Consider the following 23200-nt stretch of genomic DNA (forward strand, 5'->3'; position numbering starts at 1 on the left):
CCGCTCCGCGGCCGCGCCCCGCCCCGGACCCGCGGCCCCGCCGCCGGGCACCCGCCATGTTTGGTGAGGGCGGCTCGGCCCGTTGTTGTTAATGGCGCGCGGGGGGTCGCACGGCTTCACCCCCGCCGGCGGCCATGTCTGCTGAGGGCAGGGCGGTGCCGGGGATGTTTGGGGGGCTGCGGGCAGCGAACGGGCAGGGTGCTGCCCGTGGGCTGGGCAGACGCCTCAGGATAGGCCCCACAGACTGAGACAGCCAAGCAGTGTGGCCCGTGGTCCCCTCGGCACGGAGACAAGCTTTATTGTCCTTTTCCTGAGGCGCGTTCCCAGTTTCCCCACCACCTCAGTGTGACCTAACCCATAGACAGAGAGAGCTTGTGGTGCTGCCGAGCCAGGATTTGGGGGAGGGAAGTGACCCCCGTCCTCAGAGCAGCCCGTGACCAGGAGTTGCGTATCTGGCACAGCAGGAAGGCGGGACAGACCCGGCTGCACCTTCAAGGAAGGACTCCCTCCGTGCCTCCGGGCGTGGCGGCACACCTAGCAAGGAGCAACAGACACAAGCCCAAAGGAAAAGATTGCCGGGAGGACCCGCTGCCTCCTTCGTTTTAGGCTAAGGAGAGCGCGAGCCGTAGACGAGGATGGCCGCAATCACGCCGAGGATGCTGAAGAGGACCCTGAGGATGCGGGGCAGGGCGCTGGGGCGGGCCCTGCCTCGGGGCTGCAGGGCTCTGACCACACGCTGCCGCTGGGTCAGGATGGCCTCCCTGGCACCCGCCCACGCACCCGGGCCCCGCAGCCGGTACTGGTACGGCGTGCAGGGACCGAAGGCCACCTCCAGAGCCAGCCTGGGGTCCGTGAGGAAGAGGGTGAGCAGGTTGGGCTTGACCCCCAGCTGGCAGGCAAGCTCGTCCATGTAGGGGATGTAATCCACCTGGATGGTGTGCCGCTGGCTCTTCACGTACCTGTGGGCAGGGAGGGAGGGGAGGCGGGTTTGGCACATGAGCACGGGGGGAAGGGTGGCAGAGGTGACGCTGTGCAGGGTCCTTACCGCTTGGCCATTTGGTCCTTGGTCTCTGTGATCTCAGCCAGCATGTTGGCAAGTGGCGGCAGGTCCTGCAGCCCTGGGGAAGAGGAGGCTGTAGCTGGAGGGAGGGCTGTGCTCCCACCACCGTCTGGATGGCTCAGCCAGGCCTCTGCTTGCACATGGAAGCCTTTGGGGCTTTGGGGAAGTGCCACCACCTCAAGAGCAAAGTGGGAGGCTTGGGCAAAGAAAGTAATGGTAGGAAAGGAAAGGGAGAAGGTAGTTTGCAGGCAACAGGACCTGTTAGCGTTCCTCACAAGAGATGATCAGTGCAAGACTTGTTGCAAAATACAACGCTGTTTTTTGTCCTCATAAAGAAGCAAAAGGATGATTAAAAGGTGAGTGTGGGGAGACAGCATGTGAGGGGAGGCCACCAGCTGAACACCTCAGTCTTGGTGTAGCTAGGGAAACCTGGCTGCATCCCCCCAAACTGCCTGATTTACCCTTGAAGACTTGCGTGGCCCAGCGACTCTGGAGCTCGGAGATGGGCATGATGGCACCCAGGGGCTGAATGAGGCCGATGAAAGCCAGCGTTGGCTTCTCTAGATCAGGGGGGAACACGAATTTGTAGAGGGAGACCTGGTTCTGCACCACCTTCACACACTCCTCGAGGAATGGGAAGGAGAAGCTGTATCCTGTGGCGAAGACCACGGCATCAATGTCTTCCCTGGTGCCGTCCTCAAAGATCACAGACGTCTCTGTGAACTCCTGGATGTTCGGCTTCACCCGCACCCTGCCTGAAATGATGCGGTTGGGCAGGTCGTCGTTGACGGTCGGGTGCTGGTCAAAGATCCTGGAAGGCACGGACAGACCTTGTATGGGCCTGGGCAGTGAGACGGGCAGCAGGATGGGCATTGCTGGGACAGGTACCCGGGCCAGGTACCTGCCAGGGCACTCACCTGTGCTGGGGCTTTAGGCCATAGAGTCTGTGGTCAAAGCGGGCATTCAGCTTCCTCTCCATGAAAAAATTGGTGATGTTTTGGGGCAGCAGGCTCGTGCAGAGGTGGCTGAAGCGGTTGAGGTAGCTGAAGTCAAAGGGGTACCCTCTGTCCGCCACCCGGTGTAGCACCCAGGTCCCACGCTTGGTGCTGAGAAAAACCTGGGAGAAAGGAGAAGAGAGGTGGCAGCATGGCAGTGTCCTGAGACCAGGCTGGACCATTGCCGTGTTCCAAGGACAGGGATGCCAGCACAGCTGCTGGGACCACAGTAGACACCTCCACTGAGAGGGGATGTGGTGCTTGTGGACGGGTGCTGGAGGGAGGGGAGCCTGCAGCGAGTAGGGGGGGATGATCGGTGCCCTCCAGGGTCTGAATAATAAGCACCCTATCCCTGTTGGCTCTCCCAACAGACCTGTTTGGCTGTGTGGCTCAGCTCCACTGCGATATCGATGCCTGAATTCCCGGTGCCAACTACGACCACCCGCTTTCCCGAAAAGGGTTGTGGGCTCTTGTAGTCCCGGCTGTGCAGGTACGAGCCCTCAAACTTTTCCAGCCCTGGAAGAGAGAGGGAAGCCATGCTGGGCTGGGATGTGGGGTAGGAGGGTGGCTGCCCCCTGATCAGATTGGTGGTGTATTTTGGGAACAGGCTGGGGTAGTGCCCAGAAAGGTGGTGGCATCTCCAGCCTGGGAGATTCTCAATGTGGCCCTGAGAATCCTGCTCTGGCTTTGAGGCTAGCCTGACTTGGAGCAGGGCTTGGACTGAATACCTCTGTGCTCCCATACCAAAATCTTCCTGCAGTTCCTGTCTGGTGCTATGCAGTGAGGGTAGAGGAGCGGCTGGGGTTTGTACCATATCACCAGACTCTGGTGATGGTGTCCTCCAGCCTGTTCCCCAGCCAAAGAGGGTCTCCACAGCTGAAAGCCCTCCAGGCATTTTTGCCTGTCTCCCAAAGGAGAAGGCCAACACGAGTGCTGAGCTCTCAAGCTTGGTGAGGAGCTGGAGAGCCCAGCATGTGCTTGGCCAGCAGTGTGGAGAGGGAGCCTGTCTCTGGTGGGAGAGGCACACTGGCAGCTGTGACATCTGCCAGCAGGATGCTTTGGGTGCTCATGCAATCCCACCTGGTGTGTTAAAACTTCAGAGGCATTTTTGGTAGCACTCAGAGCAGGGTGGAGGCTGAGCAGGAGAGGAGGGTGGTCCCAGGGGTGTCAAGGACCAGGCGAGCAGCCCGTGAGGCAGTACCTGGGAAGGTGTTCAGCGGGAGATGTGCATCGGTGTGGTGCCCGCTGCACACCAGCACGGCGTCGAAGACAGCTGCCTCCTGCTTCCCCTCGCTCTCCGTCACCACCTCCCACTGGCCCGTGGTGGCAAAGTCAGGGCGCTTGGACACGCGGCACACGCTGGTCTGGGTGCAGGGGGAGTGGGCGTCAGGCACCCTGCGCCCCCTGGCCCCGCTGCCACCACCCCCTTGGCCCCCCAGCTCTCACCCTGAAGCGGATGTAGCGGAGCAGGTCGAAGTGCTGGGCGTACATGCGGAAGTACTCCATGATCTTGGAGTTGTGCATGTAGTTGGGGAAGTCCTCGGGGATGGGGAAGTCGCTGAAGCACATCATCTCCTTGGAGGTGTTGATGATGACGGAGCGGTAGATGCTGGCACGGCCGTCCTCGGGGTTCTCCTGTAGGAGTGGGTCACGGCTCAGCACTGGCCAGGGACTGCAGGGCCTCCTGCCTGCCCTGCCTGGCACATCTCTATGCCTGTGAATGCTGAATTAGGCCACAGGTGATCATAGCACCCATCCCTGCACTCTCCCATGAGGGAGACCATCTGCCTCAAAAAACAGGGAAGAGGAAGCTCTGGGTTTGTGACAACCAGGCAGTAGTGACAGCGTACTCGTGGTGGTCTCGTGCCTCAGCTTCCCCACTCCCACTCCTTGCCCCTGTGAGGTGGTGCATTCCCGAAGCTGCCTTCGGTGTCACTGCTGCAGCTGCCACATCAGGTCTCACTGGTTGTGGAGCCAGCTCCAGTGCTTCCTGCTGAGTGGCTGCTCCTGCTTGACAGGTCTGTGCCTTAGCAGCCGGATGCTGCTTCCCTGGCTTCGCTGCACCAGTCCCATTCCTGACCCATCATGGGCAGGACCAGCAGGCTGTGACTGAGCCACTCCCAACCCCACACTGGTGTGGTGCCCATGTGTGTCCCCCCAGCCTCTCCCACCCACATAACAGGGCATGGTGGGAGCACTGGTATTCTTGTTGGTGGGTCCATGGGGGAAATGTCAGCAGCCTTATTAGGTGGGTGCAGAAACAAGCTCCCAGGCTTCCCCTGAGACAGGAAGAGCCGAGGTACAGAGGAAGCAGCACTTGGTGCCTTTGCGTGGGTGAGCAGCACAGGAGCAGGGAGGGGAGCAACAGTGATTCCAGGGAAGGGCTGGAAAAGACAGAAACTGGGACAGACAATGGGGTCAGATAGGACAAGGATATGTGGAAAAGGGCTGGAGGGGACCAAGAGCAAATCAGCAGAGCAAGGGGTGGATGAGACCAGGAAGGGAAGGATGGGAAAGAGGAAAGCTGAGCTGGGGGGAGTAAGCCCTGGGGTGAGGTCCTTGGAGAGGGTCCGTGCTGCTGCTGGTGGGAAGGAGATGGGTCCCATGTGCCCAGCACACCGGCTGGCACCACGGGGACCTTTTGCTGCCAAGCTGTTTTACTTTCCTGTCGTTTAGCTTGTAAACCTGCCTGGCACACGCTTACAAAGCAGGGGAGTGGTGCTTTATCTGCCAAGAACTGATCCCAATCCTATCCGTTCTGCTGCCACGGGGCAGGCTGGCACGCGTGGGGCTTACCTCAAAGCGCCAGAGGCCCCCGATGTCCTTGCTCCTCTCAAAGCAGGTGGGCTCCAGCCCCTCATCCAGGCAGCATTTCAGGGCACACAGGCCAGAGGCACCGGCACCAATGATGGCTACTCTCTGGGGAGCCATGTCCCGCATTCCGGTGTTGGCAGGGATTCCGGAGAAGCTGTGGCACTGAGCGGGTTGCAGAGCCTGGCGGGCTACACCAGGAAGGGCGCTCAGTTTGGAAGTGAGTGTCCCTGTGCTTTCTGTGGGTGGCCAAGGGAAGCTAGGGTTTCATAAGATGTGTTTCTTCTAGACACGATCTACAGGTTCCCCCCACCACTCTGCCACTCCCCCTATCTGTGCCTGCCCTCCACAGGAGGCTCATTGGATTCTGTAAGCACTTGATGATGCTGGCACTGCCCCGGGACTCGGTGGGCAGGGCAGAGATGTGGCTGTGCTCCAGATTTCAGCAGGTTGTGGTATGGAAAACAAACTAGGAGGATGCTCAGGTGGTTGGCAGTCATGCCAGCCCAGGTGTGTGGTGGCCAAGACTCCTGTCACCACTCTGGGTGGCCATCCCACCCAGCCATCTTCTGGAGGGGCTGCGTGCAGGTGATGAAGGTGGCACTGAACTGTGCTACTGTGACCCCTGGGACCTGCTCCTGTGTCGCACACCCTGAGCGAGGCTGTCTTGCTGTGGATACACACAGGTGTGTACATGTGTACTGCTGTGGGCCAGTGGCACGAGGACGACCTCACACCCATGAGCATTCCCCTGGCACACAGTGGGTCATGATGCTGTCAGTAACAGGACAATGCTTGGCTGTTCAATGCATTTATGCAGTTAGGAAGTGTGCAGTGCCTTTGCTGCTTAGCTTTCCTGTGAGTGTGCCAGCGGTGGCACAGCTGGGTTACAGGGGACAGAAAAGCCCAGAGTGCTGGCTGAAAGGGACTGGATTTTACCCCGCATATGAGCAGGTTTCTTTCTCTGTCCCTGGCAGCAGCTCCACAGGGAGAGGCACAGCACAGGGGTCCAATCTTTATTTTGGCAGCCGGGGAGGTTCTGTGCATCCCAAGCTCATGGTGTGGTCACAATGGGGCCGTGCTAGGCAGGGGTTCCTGCCAGCACTGGGGTGCACAGACTGCTGTGGGGCAGGAGTGGCCGGCCAGCCCCTTGGCACATTGCAAACCGTGCCCTCTCATGCTTGCAGGGCACCTAAAAGTAAGCAAAAACAGCAGCGAGGATGGCCACGGCTCCGACCACCTTGAAGATGAGGGGCACAGCGAGGGCCGAGGGACGTTCCTCCACGTGCCGCGTCTGCAGGGGCTTGATGATGCGCTGCTGCTGGGTCAGGATGGCCTCCCTGGCACCTGCCCACGCACCCGGGCCCCGCAGCCGGTACTGGTACGGCGTGCAGGGACCGAAGGCCACCTCCAGAGCCAGCCTGGGGTCCGTGAGGAAGAGGGTGAGCAGGTTGGGCTTGACCCCCAGCTGGCAGGCAAGCTCGTCCATGTAGGGGATGTAATCCACCTGGATGGTGTGCCGCTGGCTCTTCACGTACCTGTGGGCAGGGAGGAAGGGCAGGTGCTGGCAGCAGAGCTGGCAGATGCCCTGCGCACCCGCAAGGCAGTATTGGATGGATCACCATGGGGAAGGATTACTGGGCTGGGGGTAGTGTGGCCAATCATATCCCTGACATCTGTTGGCATGAACAAATGTGCCGGGATGCAGCCATGGGACAGGACGGGTGCCCACGGGCAGCTGTGCCCACAGCAGCCCTTCCCTGTTCCTGTGGGGATCTTACCGCTTTGCCATCGCTTCTTTCTTCTGTTTGATGTCAGCCTCCATGTCTCGCCGCGGGGGCAGCTCGTTCAGACCTAGGGAGGATGAGCCACAGCATGGGGAGGCTGCACCCTGCTGGCCACGGTGGCCACTCTGGTGCTGCCCTTGCCTGGGTGCTGTGCCCCTGCTGGCACCACCATGGCCAGTGGTCTGGCACCTGAGGCTTTTCTGAGCTCCTCAGGATGGGAAGGAGCAGCCCATGGAACACAGGGTATGGATGTCTCTGTGCCTGTCAGGCAAGAGCCCATCTCACCGTGAGGGCTGCAAGCCAGGATGCCACAGCCTCCCTGACAGGGCTGGCACCATCTGCCCCTGCTCCAGGGCTTCAGGCTCAGGCTGCAGCCACGGGGCAGGTCTGCCTCACTTACCCTTGAAGACGCGAGTGGCCCAGCGACACTGGAGCTCGGAGATGGGCATGATGGCACCCAGGGGCTGGATGAAGCCGATGAAAGCCAGCGTTGGCTTCTCCAGGTCAGGGGGGAACATGAATTTGTAGAGGGGGATCTGGTTCTCCACCACCTTCACAAAGCCCTCAAGGAATGGGAAGGAGAAGCTGTATCCTGTGGCAAAAACTACGACATCAATGTCTTCCCTGGTGCCATCCTCGAAGATGGCAGATGTCTCTGTGAACTCCTGGATGTTTGGCTTCACCCGCACCCTGCCTGAAATGATGCGGTTGGGCAGGTCATCGTTGATGGTTGGATGCTGGTGAAGGACCCTGGAAGGTACAAGGAGCCATTAGGGCACTGGGGAGGGAGTGTCTCTGTTCTGTGTCCTGCTCTGGGGATGCTCATCCCCAGGGATGCTCATTCTCAAAAGGCTGATCCCCCAGAGATGCTGAGCGGCTGCCCCTGCACTGGTGCCACCAAGGGTCCCTGGAAGGGGCAGGGGCGGTTCCCTTGAGCATTGCTTGGGCACAACGCAGCTATTAACCTGGTTTCCAGACATAGGGAGCATGGAATGGTAAAGCAAGGCTGGACACAGAGGGAGACGGTGGGTCCCTCCTGGGCAGGGGGAGTGTTTGCTGATACCTGTGCTTTGGCTTCAGGCCGTAATGCGTGTGGTCAAACCTGGCGTTCAGCTTCTTCTCCATGTAGTCACACGCCAGGGACGGGCTGAGCAGCCCCTGCAGGAATACCTTCATGCGAGTGGTTAAGATGGTGTCGATGGGGTAGCCCTGATCTCCAACGCGGTTGAGGATCCATGCACCCCGGCGGGTGCTGAGGAAGACCTGGACAAGGAAGAAGCATCACCTCCTGAAGGCAGTGATGGTCCTGGGGGGCTGCCCCAGGGGGGACATGTCCTTGCCCTGGGATCACTCTGTGCTGCCACACTGGGCAAAGACCCAGAGGGCAGAGGGAGCTGGTGATTGGCATCTAGCAGGGAGAGGTAGGCAAGTGCCACAGGGGCACCCTCAGCCTGGGGCTCAGGGAAAAAAATTGGGATCTGTGTGGGACTGACTTTCAACTGCCACCACTGCCTGGTGGCTGCGACTGGCAGGTGCCAGCATGGCCAAATACAGTGAGTGCTGGGATGGAGGAGTGGCTGTGCAAGTGCCTTGGTCCTGGTGTCCTTGTGGAGCCAACAGTGTCCCAAGGGGGGCTGCCCTGCCCACCAGGACCCTACTCCCGCTTCTCACCTGCTTGGCCATTTGGCTGATCTCCACAGCCAGGTCTGACCCTGAATTCCCAATCCCGATAACAACGACCCTCTTGTCCCTGAAATCCTGAGGGTCCTTGTAGTCTCGGCTGTGGAGGTAGTGGCCGTTGAACTTCTCGATTCCTGTGAGCAGGGAGAAGATATGCCTGGCTTCCTTGTGCCAGGCTGGAGGATCACCCCCACAAAGACCGAAGTGGAGATGCTCCCTCACCCCACCAAAGCACTCCTGGGGAGCATGGGGACACTCCTGGAGTCAAAGCAAAGCAGGGAAATGCTAGAGCTGAGAGGAAAAGCAGCAAGGAGAGTAGGGACTGGCATGGCTGAGCTTTATGTGGTGTCTCCTCATTCAGTGCAGGGCAGTACCTGGGAAGGTGTTCAGCGGGAGATGTGCATCGGTGTGGTGCCCGCTGCACACCAGCACGGCGTCGAAGACAGCTGCCTCCTGCTTCCCCTCGCTCTCCGTCACCACCTCCCACTGGCCCGTGGTGGCAAAGTCAGGGCGCTTGGACACGCGGCACACGCTGGTCTGGGTGCAGGGGGACTGGGCGTCAGGCACCCTGCGCCCCCTGGCCCCGCTGCCACCACCCCCTTGGCCCCCCAGCTCTCACCCTGAAGCGGATGTGGCGGAGCAGGTCGAAGTGCTGGGCGTACATGCGGAAGTACTCCATGATCTTGGAGTTGTGCATGTAGTTGGGGAAGTCCTCGGGGATGGGGAAGTCGCTGAAGCACATCATCTCCTTGGAGGTGTTGATGATGACGGAGCGGTAGATGCTGGCACGGCCGTCCTCGGGGTTCTCCTGTAGGAGTGGGTCATGGCTCAGCACTGGCCAGGGGATTGATGGGGAGGGGTGGCCAGGGTTGATTGTGCTGCTCCTTTACATGGAGACCCTGCCCTCAGTCTCATCCAGAGGACCCCACCGTGGCTGGCTGCATGCCACCCCACCAGACACCACGGATCCCTGGGGGCCACTGTGCTGACCCCCAGCACGACACGTGGCCGGCAGGGTTTACCTCAAACCTCCAGAGGCCTCCGATGTCCCGGCTCCTCTCGAAGCAGACGGGCTCCAGCCCCTCCTGCAGGCAGGCTTTGATGGCGCACAGCCCGCTGCTGCCCCCGCCGATGATGGCCACCCTCTTTGCCATGTTGGGCTTCACCACGGGATCTCTGCCTGGGGACAGCGCCGGAGAGTGGGGCTGGGGGTTGCAACTGTGCAGACTTTTGGCCCTGTGCACCAAAGAGGCCCCAAGTTGAGAGGAAGCCCCCCAGAAATTTGCCTGGGGTTTTGAAGCAACTGCTATTCCCCCCCAAGTGGAGACTGGCCACTGCTGGGTTTTGTACTATTTTGGTGTTGCCTCTGGATGCCCTGGGGAGAAATGCTACCGAGTGCCAGGCAGCCTGAAAATGTCCCTGCCCATGCTAAGTCCCAGCGATGGAGGTACACCAGAATACCGTGCCCCGTCATGGAGACCGACGGCTCCTTCCCAAGTGGGTGACAGTCCCTCCGCCTTGCCCTTCGCCCTCTTCCTTCCCGGAGGTGATGCCCGTCCTGCTGTCCCGGTGCCCACTGCGTGCCGACAGCCCGGGGAACACCCTCAACGGGGACACCCTCAACCGGGACACCCTCCACCGACCTGCGGCTGGGGGAGCAGCAGCCCAGGGAAGGCGGGCGGCAGGTGGGGAGCCCCTCGGGGGTCTCTGCCGGGTTATCCCGAGCCGTGAGGCCGGACCGCGGCCTGGCTTTGTGGTGCGCAGCGGCCGTAAGCGGAGCCTCCCCCTCCGTCACTCCTCCCACGGCGCCAGGGGAAGGAAGCCAGGAGCCGGCTGCCTCCCGGCCGTCTGCTCTGCTTTTCCGGCAGCGGCTGTCGCTACAGCCTCGACAGCGGGGTAAGGAGCCGTCCCGGGCACCGTGCGGGAAAGCAGACAAGCAGCCGATCCCCGTGGCGTACGTGCTTAGTGAACAAACGCTGCCCTGAACTTTTACCTCTGGGATTATATGGATCAGCCCAACCCTGTTTATCCTGGTAGCCGGAGGCACGCGCGGTTCTATCTGCTCCAGAGACACCCGGCAGAGCATCGCCCACTCCCCCTGTGCCCCTGGGCTGGGCGTGTCGGCACAGTGTCCCTATAGCCGCGGCTCACTCGTGGGCTGCCCGAGTCCTGGGGCCAGCGGGACCCTGGTGCGAGGAGCATCACACTGTCAGGGTGTCACTGGTGCCAGGGTGGTGGGACCAGTTAGGGAAAGGCTCTCCCCGACAGCAGGAAGCACTGACCATGTGGATCCAGAGCTTGCTGTTGGCTCCTGGCACACTCAGCCAGACAGCTCTTGGGGACTGCAGGGGAAATTTGCTCTCCCATGTTCAGGGAACTTTGCCCCAGAGCTGAGCAAGGCACAGGGCTGCAGAGGGGTCAAGATCTGCAACTGAAATGGCTTTAATTTTCTAAGCCTCACAGTATGTCTGCAGTAAGTTAATAAAACTCCTTCTGTACCTTGCTGTTGGCAAGGGCTGATCTTTGCCCGGGGCAGAGGTGCTGAGCTGCCAACCCGCACTCTGCCTGCCTGTCAAAAAGCATCAAAAGCATCTTACCAGGCAGGGGGATCAGCACGGGTACAGCAGTGTGGCAGCACTGGCAGTATTACTCTCCCTGCTCTGCTCTCAGCTGGCTTCTGGCTCTTCTGCAAGCTCTGCACAGATTGCCCAAGGGTGATAAGTACAGGAGACCTCTGAACTCTCAACCTCACTGCTGTCCTATCAAACCTTTGTGCAGGTTGCCTCTAAACTTACTCTTCTCCCTACAGGAGGTTGCACTGCTCTGGACTTTGCCGTGCTGTGCTTGGGCTCATGCCATGGCATTTTGGTCAAGCTGTTTGATGTCCACGGGAAAGTTACAGTTCCCCATGCCTGGCAAGCACCCAGGATATAGTGTGGGGGGCAGAGTCTGCTCTGGGCTTCCACAGAAGGCAGGGGTGCCATGGGACGAGCAGAGCAGAAAGCACCAGTCTCCTCCTTCTTATCAGTGGGTTAGTACTCATCTTTGGAGGAGCAATGACAGGTGACAAGCACAGGAGGAGACCAAAGTCTCTTTGGTGGAGATGGGAAGATGCAGAGAAGAGGTGAGAGGATGGCTGGGCGGCCTGTGACCCAAAAGGGCTGTGCACTGGTGGGTGCCACCAGGCAGCTCATGGAGGGTCCTACAAGTGAGTCAAGGGCAACTTTTGGCACACACATGGGCTTTGGGAACAAGCCACGGGTGTGTGGATTTGCTGTTGTACTCCTCCATGACCTGGAGAGGAAGACCCCAACGACTGTAAGAATCGCTTGGATGAAATGCACCCTGTGTTTGGGAAAGAGCAGAGGTGTTCTGGCACATCTCAACAAGCTCTGATCACCTCAAACTCTACCCACACTGCAGTGTGCCACCTGTCTGTGCCCCTGCAGCCACCACAGGGCTCGTCTCTGCCTTGGGGCAGGAGGGCTGGCCGGGGTGTCCAGGTGCTGCCGTGCACATGCTGAACTGGCCCAGCCGGCTGCCAGGCATGCAGTGCAACCCAGGGGATTATTTTTTTGGTCACTGGAGCACAAACCCACATCTGGTAGTTTCACTGGCTCACCCTGGCAGCGGGTCAGGGCTCAGCTCTGGGGGAACTCTGTCAAGCACTTTCATTTTGGCCCCTGTATAACTGACAGTGGGTGACAGACAGTAACAGGGTGCTTGTGCCTATGGCCCTCAGGCTGCTCCTGCACACTTCACCCAGGGGAACAGCACACTTAAACATTGCCTGGTCTTAATATGACTTAATTGGTGCTTTCCAGAGCCTGAGTGCATCAAGAGACCTCAATGACCACAAGGAGCCTCAGCTGGACCCAGTCATCCCACCCACATGCCAGGAGTGCTGTTTAAGCTCATTATTTAAGCTTAGTCTAGAGCCTTCACTCCCTGCCTGGCTCTGGTTCTTCTGCTTTTCTGGCTCAATCTCAACCCCAGCTCATTACAGAGGCTCCTTGTGGTCCCCTCCTGCCAAGGACAAGCAGCCCTCTGTGAAAAACAGACCAACAGTGCCAGGGCAGGTGGTGGTTGTCAGAGCCTCTTGCTTACCTGCAGGAGGTGCAGGTAAGGCTCAGACCTGGGGCTGCCCTGCAGCCTGGGAGAGGGCATATTGCTGGTCTGTGAGGAAGGGGCTGTTTCTCCAGAATGCTGTCTGCAGCCTGGGAACATGGTGACCACCAGGAATTGCTAGGAATGCACTGTACCCCCTGGGAAACTGAAAATCCTATGGAGGGGAAGAGGAGCAGGGAAGCTCTGCACAAGGGCTTCAGGAGTAGGCTGCTGTTGGGAGCTGCTTCCCCCTGGATGGACCAACCCTTCAGTCCCACTGTCCTTTCCCCATGGCACTGGGGGCCAGGTGCCTGTGTCCTCATTGCTCAATATCTGACCTCAGTGCAGTACTTAAACTGAGAGCAGAAGGGAAGAGATTGTTTAGAAAGGCAGAGCTATTTATAACCCTGAGGAGAGACCCCCACGAGCCCTTCCAGACAGGTGTTACAGAGCAGGCTGCACAGGATATGCTTATGACAGCAGCATGATCAGTGTATTTATAGAATACAGATACATAGGTGATTGTAGACAAACCTCTGCAAAGTCACAGCTACCACATACACCATGGGCTATTGCAAGTGACCAGCAAGAGCATGCAGATTCACAGTATCATCAGCAAGCTGCCGGGTGAAATGTGCTGAGCCCTCCCCAGGCTCTGCAGAGACTGTTTTTTTTTGGTCACAGAACAGTCAGTGCAGCTGTTTGGCCAGTGCAGACCCTGCCTGACACCTGACCAGGAGGGCAAGACAGCACCAAACATCCAAGTGCAGACCAGGAGCCTGCAGCACCGCTCATGTACAAGTCTTGGCCAGACTGACGGGGTTTAGGATGCGAGTTCAAGTCCCAGTATCCCCTCCCTTGTGTGTGCTTAGGAAACCAGCGCAGGCCCCTCCTTTGTGAGGAGCCCGCCTGTCAGTGGTCCCAGAGCGCGAAGAGGGCGGGCGCGTTGAGTGGGGACAGCCAGCAGTGCTCCACCACGCTGTACAGGGCGTAGCCCAGCACCAGCCCGAACAGCACGTCCGTCATGTTGTGCCTGCCCAGCATCACCCTGGAGATGCTGACGATGAGGGCCCAGAGCACCACGAGGACGCGCAGCGGGACAGCGAGCACCAGGTGCCGCAGGACGAAGCGGCAGACCAGGGCGGCGCGGGTGGCGTGGCCCGAGGGGAAGGAGTACTTGTCCACCGAGATGGTGACGAACATGTCCATCTTGTTGTGGGTGGGCCGTGGCCGCTTCACCAGCCCCTTCACCACGGCCACCATCACCAGGTCCAGCAGCAATGCTAGGAGAGACAGGAGCAGTGGGTTACTGAAAGCACTGCTGTTACCTATGAAAGCGCTTGGCTGCCCAGACCTGCTAAGAGAAGGCATTGTTTCCCATGGCTGCAACACCCAGGCAGGGAGAGCACAGCACTCGTCTGCACTTGGCCTTCTGCAGCATGACCACGTCCTCAACCTCTGCCCCCTCGTGCACCACCAGACCATCTACCTGCCACAGCCCAACAGGGCTCTGCCAGGGCTTTTGTGTAAAATCTGATCTCACTGTGACTCTGGGCTCAACCTGCCCCATAACCTGAAGGCAGCAGAGGGACAACTCCCTTCCTGGCAATGCTGACTCAGCATTGTTCTGCCTGCCCTGGTGACTGGAGTTCAAACCTACCGGGTGAATGATCAACCCGCTCCAAGCACTCAGCCACAGCTCGGTGTGAGAGGCTCTGAGCTGGTGTGGTGCCAAGGGTCCTGGAGCCTGGCTTCTCCCTGCTGCTGGAGGGAAAGCTAACTGTGCTGTGGTTTTCAAGAGATGACTAAAGGATGATTTATGTAACAGTGGCTTGACCCTGAGAGGTAAAGGCTGTTCTGGTAGAAGATGCAAAGTACCTGTGAGAAGTGTTCAGCCAGTATTTGGCAAGAGCAGCTTCTCGTGCAGGTCAGAGGGTACTTTCTCTACCCCTGTGAGTTCTGCTTAGCCCTCACAGCCAGGGCTATTCTTCCAGGGAAGTCATGTAAGAGACCAGCTTCTGCTTGTCCTAAGGCTTGTTTCTGGACACCAAACCTTTTGGTCACTTCATTTCCTTTGGTTAATCATTTCAGAATAAATATTTTTTTTTTCTACATGTAAACCTAGATCAATGACTTTTTCTCTTTTTACATAGGATTTGAGAGATTCAGCTTGGACACAAGGGAACCCTCCTTCCCCACACAGGTGCTGCAGTCCTGGCTACAGGGCCCCAGAGAGGTGGGTGGCTCTGGCCCAGATATTGAGGGCTGGACAAGGCTCTGGTACGGGGACAGATCTCCTTGGAGAAGTTAGGCTGGAGGCCTCCTGGTCCTTTCTCACAGCTCTGCTGTGGGACTGTAATTTAACCATGTGCTGCTAGATGAGAAAGATGCACAAACCTATGTACTTCCCACCAAGCAAATTTCAATTAGATTCTAAGTGTGAGATACTAATTACCTGCAACTTAATACAAGAGTAAGAACCTGAAAAGGTCTGGTACTCTGGAGCTACTACAGTTTCTAAATGAGCAGAAATGAAGACTCTATACCTAGGATACTCTGTGTGTGTGAGTGTGAAATATTACACAATGCAAGATTAAAATGCGTGCATTAAACCAAATTTCCTCACTGGCTGATACACATCAATCCACGAAGGCACTGCCTAGGCAGGGAGCCAGGGGTGCAGATGTCTGCGTGCCAGAGTAGCTTTTCAGGGAATGGGCTGGTGTCTCAACACTAGAAAGCTGCACCTAGAATGCAATGTTCTGATAAACTTGAAGAGCTAAAATATTTCATTCATCACCCTGAGAGCTTTGTGCAACTGCAGGAGCAGTGCAGGTGTCGGGAGTTTCGCAGTGCGTGGTGGGAACTCTGACAGGTGAGCCCTACCCGTGTCACCACATTTCCAGGGCTGCTGCCTCTGGTGCCAGGCACCCCACATGGGTCTGCACGAGCCGCTCAAAATCAGGTGCCCTCGGGGCTGTGGTTCACCAGCTCTGCGCCATTCGTTGTGTCCCACCCCCTCCGCTCGGCTCCATCAGCCCCCGGGCGAGCCCCGCGCCTCACCGAAGAGCAGGTTGAGCAGCACCTCCCTGGCCGCCGAGCTGTCACTCTGGCAGAGCCCGTAGAAGGTGCCGAGCAGCCAGGGGATGCCGTGCCCCGACACCTCGATGACCTTCATGAGCGGGCGGGCGCTGCCCCAGGCCGAGCCCTCCCCGGCGCACACGCCCAGGCGCTTGGAGGCCCAGAGGTCGATAGCGAGCAGGGAGCTGAGCGCGATGCCCACGAAGGACGGGTTCAGCTTCATGCAGTCCTCCTCCGGCAGCGGCGCGGCCGCCGGGGGCTCCCTGCGGCGGGACGGGCTGTCGGGGGCGGCGGGGCCGCGCTGGCTCAGCGACAGGAACTCCAGCCGGCCGCCGCTGCCGCCCGCGCGGCGCTCGCGGCTGCTCCGGGGGCTCGGCATCGCGGCGGGAGGTGGCCTGCGGGAGGCGGGCGCCGGCCACCGGCTGCCGGGCCCGCATGTCCCCCCTGCCCGGGGCCGCTTCCCTGTCCCCCGCCGCCGCTCCCGGAGCGCCCCAAGGACGCGGCGGTGCCGCCCTCCCTCCTCCGCCCCGGCACCGGGCGGCCCCGCCGCCGCTTCCGCTTCCTGTTCCGCCCGTGACGCACGTGGGGCTCCCGGCGTACGGCGGCCGGCGGGGGCCGTAAGAGGCGCGGCGGCGGCGCCTTCGCCCTGCCGGCGCCGGTGCGGGCGCCGCGCTGCGGGCGGCGATGCGCGGCGGGCGGGCACCGGCCCCGGCCGCCCCCCTGGCCCCGCGGTGACGGCGGCCCCGCGGCGGCCATGGGGTGCCTGCAGAGTGTGGCCTGCAAGGCGCGGGTGCGCCGGGAGCAAATCGTGGTGTCGGACGTGTCGGCCACCATCGAGCCGGCGGCCACGGCCATCGAGGAGAGCTCGCCGGTGGTGCTGCGGTACCGCACGCCCTACTTCCGCGCCTCCGCACGCGTGCTCATGCCGCCCATCGCCCGGCGCCACACCTGGGTGGTGGGCTGGATCCAGGCCTGCAACCACATGGAGTTCTACAACACCTACAGCGACCTCGGCGTGTGAGCACGGGGGCCGCGGGGGGGACGGAGCAGCGGAGTGGGGGCACCGGGCTGGGCATGGCGTGGGCACCCCGGCACACAGGGCACCTCGGCACACCTGCGGGCACCGTGTGCTGCCCCCTCGGCACCGTGTGTTGCCCCCCTGGGACCACGTGCTGCCCCACTGACACCATGTGCTGCCCCCCAGGCACCGGCTGCTGCCACCCCAGAGTCCGTGTGTTGCCCCCGTGGCACCGTGCGCTGCCCCCCAGGCACTGGGAGCTGCCCCCCTAACCCGCCTCTGCATCCACAGCCACACACGGGCGCCACCTTCTCGCCGGCGCCCGCTCCGAGCACAGTCCCTGACTCCGCAGTTCCTGCTCCTCGTGTGCCACGGCGTCTCCTGCACCATCCCGGTAGCCTGGGGCTTGCCCGCTCGGGGCTTTGTGGCCGCTGTCTCCCCTCGAATACCGCTTCCCCTCTGGGGCCGGGTTGTGAGCGTGGGCAGTGCTGGGGGAGTTGCCCCCTTGGCTTGTGTTAGAAGCGGGAAGTGTTGCAGTGCTTGGCTGAAGTGGCTGCTGGAAAACAGCTTTTCTCAAGGCTGAGTGTGTGGTGACCTGAGGGGACACTAAGGGGCAAAGCTGTTGGCTCTCTCACTGTGTCCTCTGCCTTTGGAGAGGGGTGATAAAAGAGGGACTGGAGGTGACTGGAGGGGTACATTTGGCTCAATGGAGTGTTCCCACTGCTGGTGCCGGGGGTTGCCAGCACAGGGCAGTGTGTGCAGCAGGTCCTCGTGCTGCCTGCCTGCATCCTTGCATCATGGCAGATCCACCTGCCTGTGGCACTGGAGTGCTTGGGGACATCCAGTGAGTGGAGGCCATCTGGGGGGATGGCAGAGATGTGGTCCCAGTGCCAGGCAGCTTTAAAAACTAGATGTGTTTGAAGCCAGAGCTTGGACTTGGTAGGAGGTTTTACCAGAACTCCAGGCCTGTAATTACCACGTGGGGATTGTCTCCCTTGCTGTAGCCACAGGTGTTAGTAATGAGATTGTCAGCAAAGATTTGGTCTGGAATTCCCCCCCCAGCCATATTGCAGGGATTTCATGGCACCAGTGGCAGGCATAATTGTGGAATTTAATTGTTGTCTGTGTCTCTGTGCAGGTGCCTGTATTTACAGGCATAAAAATTACAGACTTATCGTGGGGCTGGGTTGGCAGCTGATGGGCTGGGCCAGTGCAGTGGTCATGGTGCTGCAGCTGGCGAATGAGGAAGGCTGTTCACCAGCACAGGAGCTGACTAAGGAGAGAGTGACCCCAGAGAGACTCGGCAATGGGTTTTGGCCCAGTCAGTTTTATTGCAGATTAATTAAAATAACATTGTGTTGGTAGAGCAAAGGCTTCAGCTGGACATGTGAGTCTCAGCAAAGGAACCAGCGTTGAATTTGTTCTTCAGATTGGTCCTGAGAGCTTGCTGCAGGCAGGGAAGAGGGTCCCCATGCTGCTGGCCTTCCCATCCCTCACCAAGTGCCATTGGTGCCATTTCTCTGCTAACCTGGCCTTTCTCTTCCCATTCACTTAGGTCAAGCTGGGAGCTGCCCGACCTGCGAGAAGGAAGAGTAAAAGCCATCAGCGATTCGGATGGTGTGAGCTATCCCTGGTATGGAAACACCACAGAAACCGTGACCCTGGTCGGGCCCACGAACAAGATCTCCAGGTTCTCGGTGAGCATGAATGACAATTTCTACCCCAGTGTGACGTGGGCTGTCCCCGTGAGCAACAGTAACGTGCCGCTGCTGACCAGGATTAAGAGGGACCAGAGCTTTACCACGTGGCTGGTGGCCATGAACACCACCACCAAGGAAAAGATCATCTTGCAGACTATAAAGTGGAGGATGCGAGTGGACATTGAGGTTGATCCCATGCAGCTGCTGGGGCAGCGGGCACGGCTGGTGGGAAGGACTCAGCAGGAGCAGCCCCGGATCCTCAGCAGAATGGAGCCCATCCCACCAAACGCACTAGTGAAGCCCAACGCCAACGACGCCCAAGTCCTCATGTGGAGACCCAAGCGAGGGCAGCCTATAGTCGTGATACCTCCCAAGTAGAGCAGTGCCAGGCACGCACGTGAGGACCTGGGTGCTCTCAGCCTGCTGCAAACGAACAGGGTTTCTGAGCCAAAGCAGACCTCTTGGGTTCTCCTGCCTTTGTCGTTGTAGTTGGAAACGTGGCTCCTCCTGAGTCAGAAATAGAGCCTGGCTGGCACGAGGGCGCAGAAGAGGGCGTGCCCAGCTGGAGGATTTCCCAGGAAGTGGAATCGAGTGCTTGCAGGGGCTTGTGGCTGGCACAGAGGCTGTCTGACCTAAACGACTCGTCTTTCCTTGTAGGGCAGTGCAAGAAGCCATGGGTGTGATTGAACCGTGCCCGTGGTGAATGCTACTTTCCACCCAGCTGGAGATAGAAGTGAAGACCTTGCCTGCTGGATGCGAAGGGCTCCTGCAGTGCCCCTTCCTGCAGGGGCACTGGTCCCCATGGTGTCCATACCTATGCATTTCAGATTGGTAATTAACCCCTTGCCCTGCCTGCTGATGCTGGGCGGGAGGGCCCGGGAGTGGGGTGGGAACAGACAGTGCCAGGGTGCTGAGCCAGAGCCCAGCACTGGCTGGTGCCCCCAGCTGGGAGGGGTTTTCTGCAGCCGAGGGGAAGTGGGACATGTTTTGCATGCATCCGGGTGTGTTTGGAGTAGTTGTGAGTGTAGGAGATGCCATAGCTCTTTTCCGTCTTGGAGTGAGATCTAAGGGCAGGTTAGATGTCCTTTTGTTTTAAGGTGCACTAAGTCTTTGCAGTTCCTCAACCTCCCCTCCCCAGTCCCACCGACCCGTCTCTTACGGAAGCAAAACCGATTCTCAGCAGAGTGAGAAATGGGGAGTGGTGCCTGTTCACCTGGCCCAGGTGCTCACTGACTGTGTGTGTGTGGGGTACTCAAACCAGCTTGGAGGTACCCTGGGACCCACTTGCTTCATTGCAGACTCAAGTCCCTTGCTAGAAGTTGGGTGCTTGCTCATTTTCCATGCGAATGCTGGCTCACATGGAGACCCTCCTCTTCCTCAGCCACCCGTGGGGCAGGCTGGCTACTGGCAGGGACACCAGTGGAGGGGATGGCACGCCTTGTGGTAACTCCCCAGGCTCTCCTTTCCATGGGTGGAGGCTGTGCAGGGCAGGCCTAGTTTTGCCTGGGAAGGAGGAGGTGCATGTGCTGCCTGAGGGCTGCCTCCTGGTGCTACAGGTGCTTTGGGGCAACAAGGGATGTTTATTTGCCTTTCTTCTCACCCCTCACTGCCTGGATGGCTGGCATTGGCTGGTCCATGGGGCAGCACGGTGCTGTGGGATGCAACTGGCCATTCCCAGGACCTCAGCCTGGAGCTGCAGCAGAGGCATAAGCCACGGCTGTGCTGCTGCTGCTCCTGGTGTCCCATAACTCCTGGGCAGGCAGTTACAGCTTTTGCTGCTTTCTCTGCTCTCTCTGTCCTGGCATGAGCCCTGCAGCTCCTCCAGCTCACACCCCTACCTTCACATTACAGGAGATTTGTGCTGCCCTGGGGATGCAGGTCATTCCTGTTGGAAGGGTCCTATCTGCTGTCCCGCTGCCAGGAGAGCCTGGGGAGGATTGCTGTGTGACACTTCCATGCGAAGCCTTTCCTGAGGTGTTGGCAGTGCTGCCCCCAGCCTGGGTACTGGGATGCCCAGCCCAGCACTGCTCATCTCCCTGTAGTGTGCCTGCACATCCCATGGCATCATTCCCTCAAAGCTTCAGCTGCATCTCCTGCTTTTCCAGGGCGGGATGTGCACGCCCGGGCCCTGCCAGCAAAGGGGCTCCCCAGGCATATTAGACCAAAAATCCCTGTGAAATCCCCGCGCTATTTATTATCCTCGGTAGTATTTGCTGCTGGTTCAATTCTTTATTTATCGTTTCCTTTGGGAGTGCTGCATTCTGACGCCTTGACGCACACTTCCCTGTGCCGGGCCTGCAGTCCTGCTGCTCCCGCCCGGCCTTGCGGCGGATTGGGAACCTGCTGCTTTCGGTGCCTATGTTGGGGTTTTGTGGGGGGCTACAAGCCTTGCTGTGGGAAAGCTTTGGAGGGAGAGGGGGCTCTGAACTTTGGCTTGCTGTGTTTTCTGGCACAGAGCTTCCACAGGGAGCTTGCTGGCATGGGAAGATGTCCTGCTCCTGTGAGACTCTACCTGTGGTTTTGTCCTGGTGTGGGACTGATGGCAGCTTTTGCCGTCACTGATGTTTTGTTTCTCAAAAAGTGTGTGTGTGGAGAGGGGTTAGAAACTTGAAATACAATTTTCCTTAAGGATTTGAAGAGGAGGGGTAAGTACCTTTTGGTTTGAAGTAAGGCAGGTATATGCTTTTGACCCAGGAGACAGAAACGCCCCCGGCAGCATCAGAGCTAAAAAGCCAGAGGAAGGAGTTCCCCAATAAATGGGTAACCCCAAGATGAGCTTCCCACTGGGGGAGGATGCTGCATCCAGAGAGGCTGTGCGAGCCAGCTCCCCAGAACTCACGGGGAAGGGCCAGGGCTGCATGCTAGCTGTCAGCTCATGGAGCTGCTGTGGCACTGCCATGGTTCCAGTTGTCTGGGAGAGTGGGGATGCAGATGCAGAGATGCTGTGGAATTCATTTCCATCTTTTGGGATGTACTAGCTGGCCCGAGCCATGGCACATCGTCTGCTATGACACTGAGACAGCAGTGGCTGAATTTCTGTTCTATGAATGTCTACAACGTCCCCAGGGAGGTGCTTGGTGCCAGTGTCAGACTCAGTGCCTCGCTGTAGCCATGTGCCTGAGCTACCAGGGCTGCCCCAGCCTGCAGGCAGGTGCTGGCTGAGCCCCGGGGCCATGCCTGTGTTCACCTCTCCAGGCTTCTGCCAGATTTCTGTGCTCGCTCCTTCTCTGATGGCTGGATTTGATGCACTTAACTCAGTTTGATGTGTGGGTGGTCTTCGTGGGCATTTCTTCATTAAAAAAAGAAGGGGGGAAAAAAGTTTGCAAAAATTGTTTGCAAAAAAATTTGGCAAACAACGTTTGCAGAAATGTGCAGGCATTTTGCATGTTGGCAAAAGGTGTGTGCTCACAGTTGGGGGGAGGTGCTGGGTGGGCACTGAGCAGTGGAGCCCGAGTGTGGGGCTCAGACGAAAGGGAGGGAGGTAGTGGGTGAGAGCTCCCATGTGTGAGTCCGTGTTTGGCTCACATCCCTGTGGCTGGATGAGCACCCAGACTCCTGGGCTTGTGTTTTACCACCCCATGGGATGCCTTCCCTGTGCCCCCCTCCGGCACCAGCACCCCATTATCTCAGGGAGGGGCAGGTCATGGAAATGCCCACCCTCACGCTCCCCTTGCCCTGAGCCTCGGGGTGCCCCTTCCCCTCCTTCGTGTCCTCGGGTCATTTATTTATTTATTTAATTATTTGGCTATTTATTTATTTAAGTTATTTATTGGTATTTATTGACAACTGGAAGTTGGGGGGGTGGTGTCATTTGTGCTGCACAGTGGGGGCAGCTGGGTCTCCCCCCACCCAGCCCCCTGCATTTTGGGGTGCTGCCACATGTTTGAGAGCACTGCTAGGGAGCGACGTTTGCGGGCCTTGCGCTCCCATCCCCTTTTGGAGCCGAGAGGGGGAGAAAGGAAGAGGAATCACATCGGTGCCTGCAGGGAGGGCACCCGGTGCTTGTCCCCTTCCTGCAGAAGCTCGGAGCCCCCGCGCTCCCTCCCGTGCCCGTCCATATTTATTGACCCGGCCTCCTGGCGTTTCTCTGTTCGGCTCCTGCTGGATTTGCTGTTGCCAGTTCCCGGAGATGGTGAGAAGAGCCAGGACATATGAATGTCACTATGGAGAAAAGACCAAACCAGGTATTCTGCTGCCGCGTGGGGAAAATCGGAAGGAGAGGAAAGCTGGTTTTGCAGAGTGCCTTAAACACAAATGACTTTACCGAGTCTTGGACTGGTAAATGACTTTACTTGGCTTGGACTTCTGTCTCTGGATGTTAGTACCAACTCGAACAAATGTTGCATTTCACTTCTCTGGGATTAAAAGAAAACCACTCGAGCTGTACTGGAACCAAACCCTGTGTTTGCTTGAGTCCGTCTGGCTGGTTTGTACCTCTGAGGCCACAGCAGCACCAGGGAGCGGGCAGGAATTCCTGGGCTTTTGGTCATCAGCTTGCCTAATAAGTGGGATCAGTGGCTGCTTCCTGCTGGCTTTAAGCCCTTGGGCCGTGTGACAGGATTTGTTTCCCCTTGTCCCTGCTTGCAGGTGGCTTCTCTGGTGTCCTAGAGAAGTTGTGCTGGCCCTGCAGTGCCCCTTCTCTAGGGTTGCTCAGGGCAGGCTGTTTGCACAAAGCGTGCCATGGGGCTGTGTCCTCAAGCTTCCAGAAAATGGGGCAGTTGGTTGGAAAGCTCGGAGGGGGCAGACGTCTCTTTTTTGCCTTAGGAAACCAGATCAAGGCGAGGGCTGTGTGCTGAGGGAACAGCAAGAAACCCAGGAATTTGCACAGCCCAGCCACGGGGAACTAGGGAAGCTGCCAAGTTTGATAAAGCTGAAAAACTGCACAGAAAAGAGACGTTTCCCCTCTGAAATTGCAGATTCCCCCTCCCACTTCATGCAGAGTGGAAGAGCGAGAACAAAAG

The 23200-nt window shown here is 58.8% G+C and overlaps 4 protein-coding genes and 1 long non-coding RNA gene across 9 annotated transcripts; 2 read left to right on the plus strand and 3 right to left on the minus strand.

The window, feature by feature from the left end:
- Window positions 1–69: 69 nt before the first annotated feature.
- Window positions 70–15057, plus strand: LOC113995108. Its single transcript, XR_005564953.1, has 3 exons — window positions 70–863; window positions 2427–3264; window positions 8716–15057. It is a non-coding gene; the product is annotated as an uncharacterized LOC113995108 (long non-coding RNA).
- LOC113995104 (flavin-containing monooxygenase 5-like) lies at window positions 271–5767 on the minus strand. The gene is made up of 8 exons (XM_027734859.2): window positions 4852–5767; window positions 3502–3690; window positions 3257–3419; window positions 2429–2571; window positions 1978–2177; window positions 1522–1871; window positions 1046–1118; window positions 271–959 (listed from the first exon to the last, which is right to left on the minus strand). The coding sequence occupies exons 1-8, from the start codon at window positions 4993–4995 to the stop codon at window positions 608–610; spliced, it is 1614 nt and encodes a 537-aa protein (XP_027590660.2). The 5' UTR covers window positions 4996–5767; the 3' UTR covers window positions 271–607.
- LOC113995103 (flavin-containing monooxygenase 5-like) lies at window positions 5869–10987 on the minus strand. 5 transcript variants are annotated; one of them, XM_039385110.1, is made up of 9 exons: window positions 10931–10987; window positions 9356–9569; window positions 8953–9141; window positions 8708–8870; window positions 8325–8467; window positions 7717–7916; window positions 7054–7403; window positions 6648–6720; window positions 5869–6404 (listed from the first exon to the last, which is right to left on the minus strand). In XM_039385110.1, exons 2-9 carry the CDS (start codon window positions 9485–9487, stop codon window positions 6059–6061), a joined length of 1596 nt encoding a protein of 531 aa, XP_039241044.1. In that variant the 5' UTR covers window positions 9488–9569; window positions 10931–10987; the 3' UTR covers window positions 5869–6058. The 5 variants fall into 5 exon arrangements, with proteins under 5 accessions (XP_039241044.1, XP_027590659.1, XP_039241045.1 ...); XM_027734858.2 differs by having other exon boundaries at window positions 9356–9513; window positions 10931–10986; XM_039385111.1 differs by lacking the exon at window positions 10931–10987 and adding an exon at window positions 9977–10112 and having other exon boundaries at window positions 9356–9513.
- On the minus strand, window positions 12909–16039 carry PLPP6 (phospholipid phosphatase 6). The gene is made up of 2 exons (XM_027734864.2): window positions 15504–16039; window positions 12909–13723 (listed from the first exon to the last, which is right to left on the minus strand). The coding sequence occupies exons 1-2, from the start codon at window positions 15898–15900 to the stop codon at window positions 13353–13355; spliced, it is 768 nt and encodes a 255-aa protein (XP_027590665.1). The 5' UTR covers window positions 15901–16039; the 3' UTR covers window positions 12909–13352.
- Window positions 16040–16255: 216 nt separating this feature from the next.
- On the plus strand, window positions 16256–22636 carry FAM78B (family with sequence similarity 78 member B). The gene is made up of 2 exons (XM_027734846.2): window positions 16256–16538; window positions 18095–22636. Exons 1-2 carry the CDS (start codon window positions 16276–16278, stop codon window positions 18615–18617), a joined length of 786 nt encoding a protein of 261 aa, XP_027590647.1. The 5' UTR covers window positions 16256–16275; the 3' UTR covers window positions 18618–22636.
- The last annotated feature ends 564 nt before the right edge of the window (window positions 22637–23200 follow it).

This window comes from Pipra filicauda, unplaced genomic scaffold, assembly GCF_003945595.2.
Source record: "Pipra filicauda isolate LSUMZ 115617 unplaced genomic scaffold, ASM394559v2 scaffold396_size653610_pilon, whole genome shotgun sequence".
In the NCBI taxonomy this organism is placed as follows: Eukaryota; Metazoa; Chordata; class Aves; order Passeriformes; family Pipridae; genus Pipra; species Pipra filicauda.

Excerpts from the sequence above, each read along its gene's own strand:
- LOC113995104 (XM_027734859.2), bottom strand. The coding sequence starts at position 4,995 with ATGCGGGACATGGCTCCCCAGAGAGTAGCCATCATTGGTGCCGGTGCC. Across the intron at positions 3,691-4,851 it reads GGGGCCTCTGGCGCTTTGAG|GAGAACCCCGAGGACGGCCG; the intron begins GTAAGCCCCACG and ends CCACTCCTACAG. Across the intron at positions 960-1,045 it reads AAGGACCAAATGGCCAAGCG|GTACGTGAAGAGCCAGCGGC; the intron begins GTAAGGACCCTG and ends CCCTGCCCACAG.
- LOC113995103 (XM_039385110.1), bottom strand. The coding sequence starts at position 9,487 with ATGGCAAAGAGGGTGGCCATCATCGGCGGGGGCAGCAGCGGGCTGTGC. Across the intron at positions 9,142-9,355 it reads GAGGCCTCTGGAGGTTTGAG|GAGAACCCCGAGGACGGCCG; the intron begins GTAAACCCTGCC and ends CCACTCCTACAG. Across the intron at positions 7,404-7,716 it reads GGCCTGAAGCCAAAGCACAG|GGTCCTTCACCAGCATCCAA; the intron begins GTATCAGCAAAC and ends TGTACCTTCCAG.
- PLPP6 (XM_027734864.2), bottom strand. The coding sequence starts at position 15,900 with ATGCCGAGCCCCCGGAGCAGCCGCGAGCGCCGCGCGGGCGGCAGCGGC. Across the intron at positions 13,724-15,503 it reads GCTGCTCAACCTGCTCTTCG|CATTGCTGCTGGACCTGGTG; the intron begins GTGAGGCGCGGG and ends TGTCTCTCCTAG.
- FAM78B (XM_027734846.2), top strand. The coding sequence starts at position 16,276 with ATGGGGTGCCTGCAGAGTGTGGCCTGCAAGGCGCGGGTGCGCCGGGAG. Across the intron at positions 16,539-18,094 it reads ACCTACAGCGACCTCGGCGT|GTCAAGCTGGGAGCTGCCCG; the intron begins GTGAGCACGGGG and ends CCATTCACTTAG.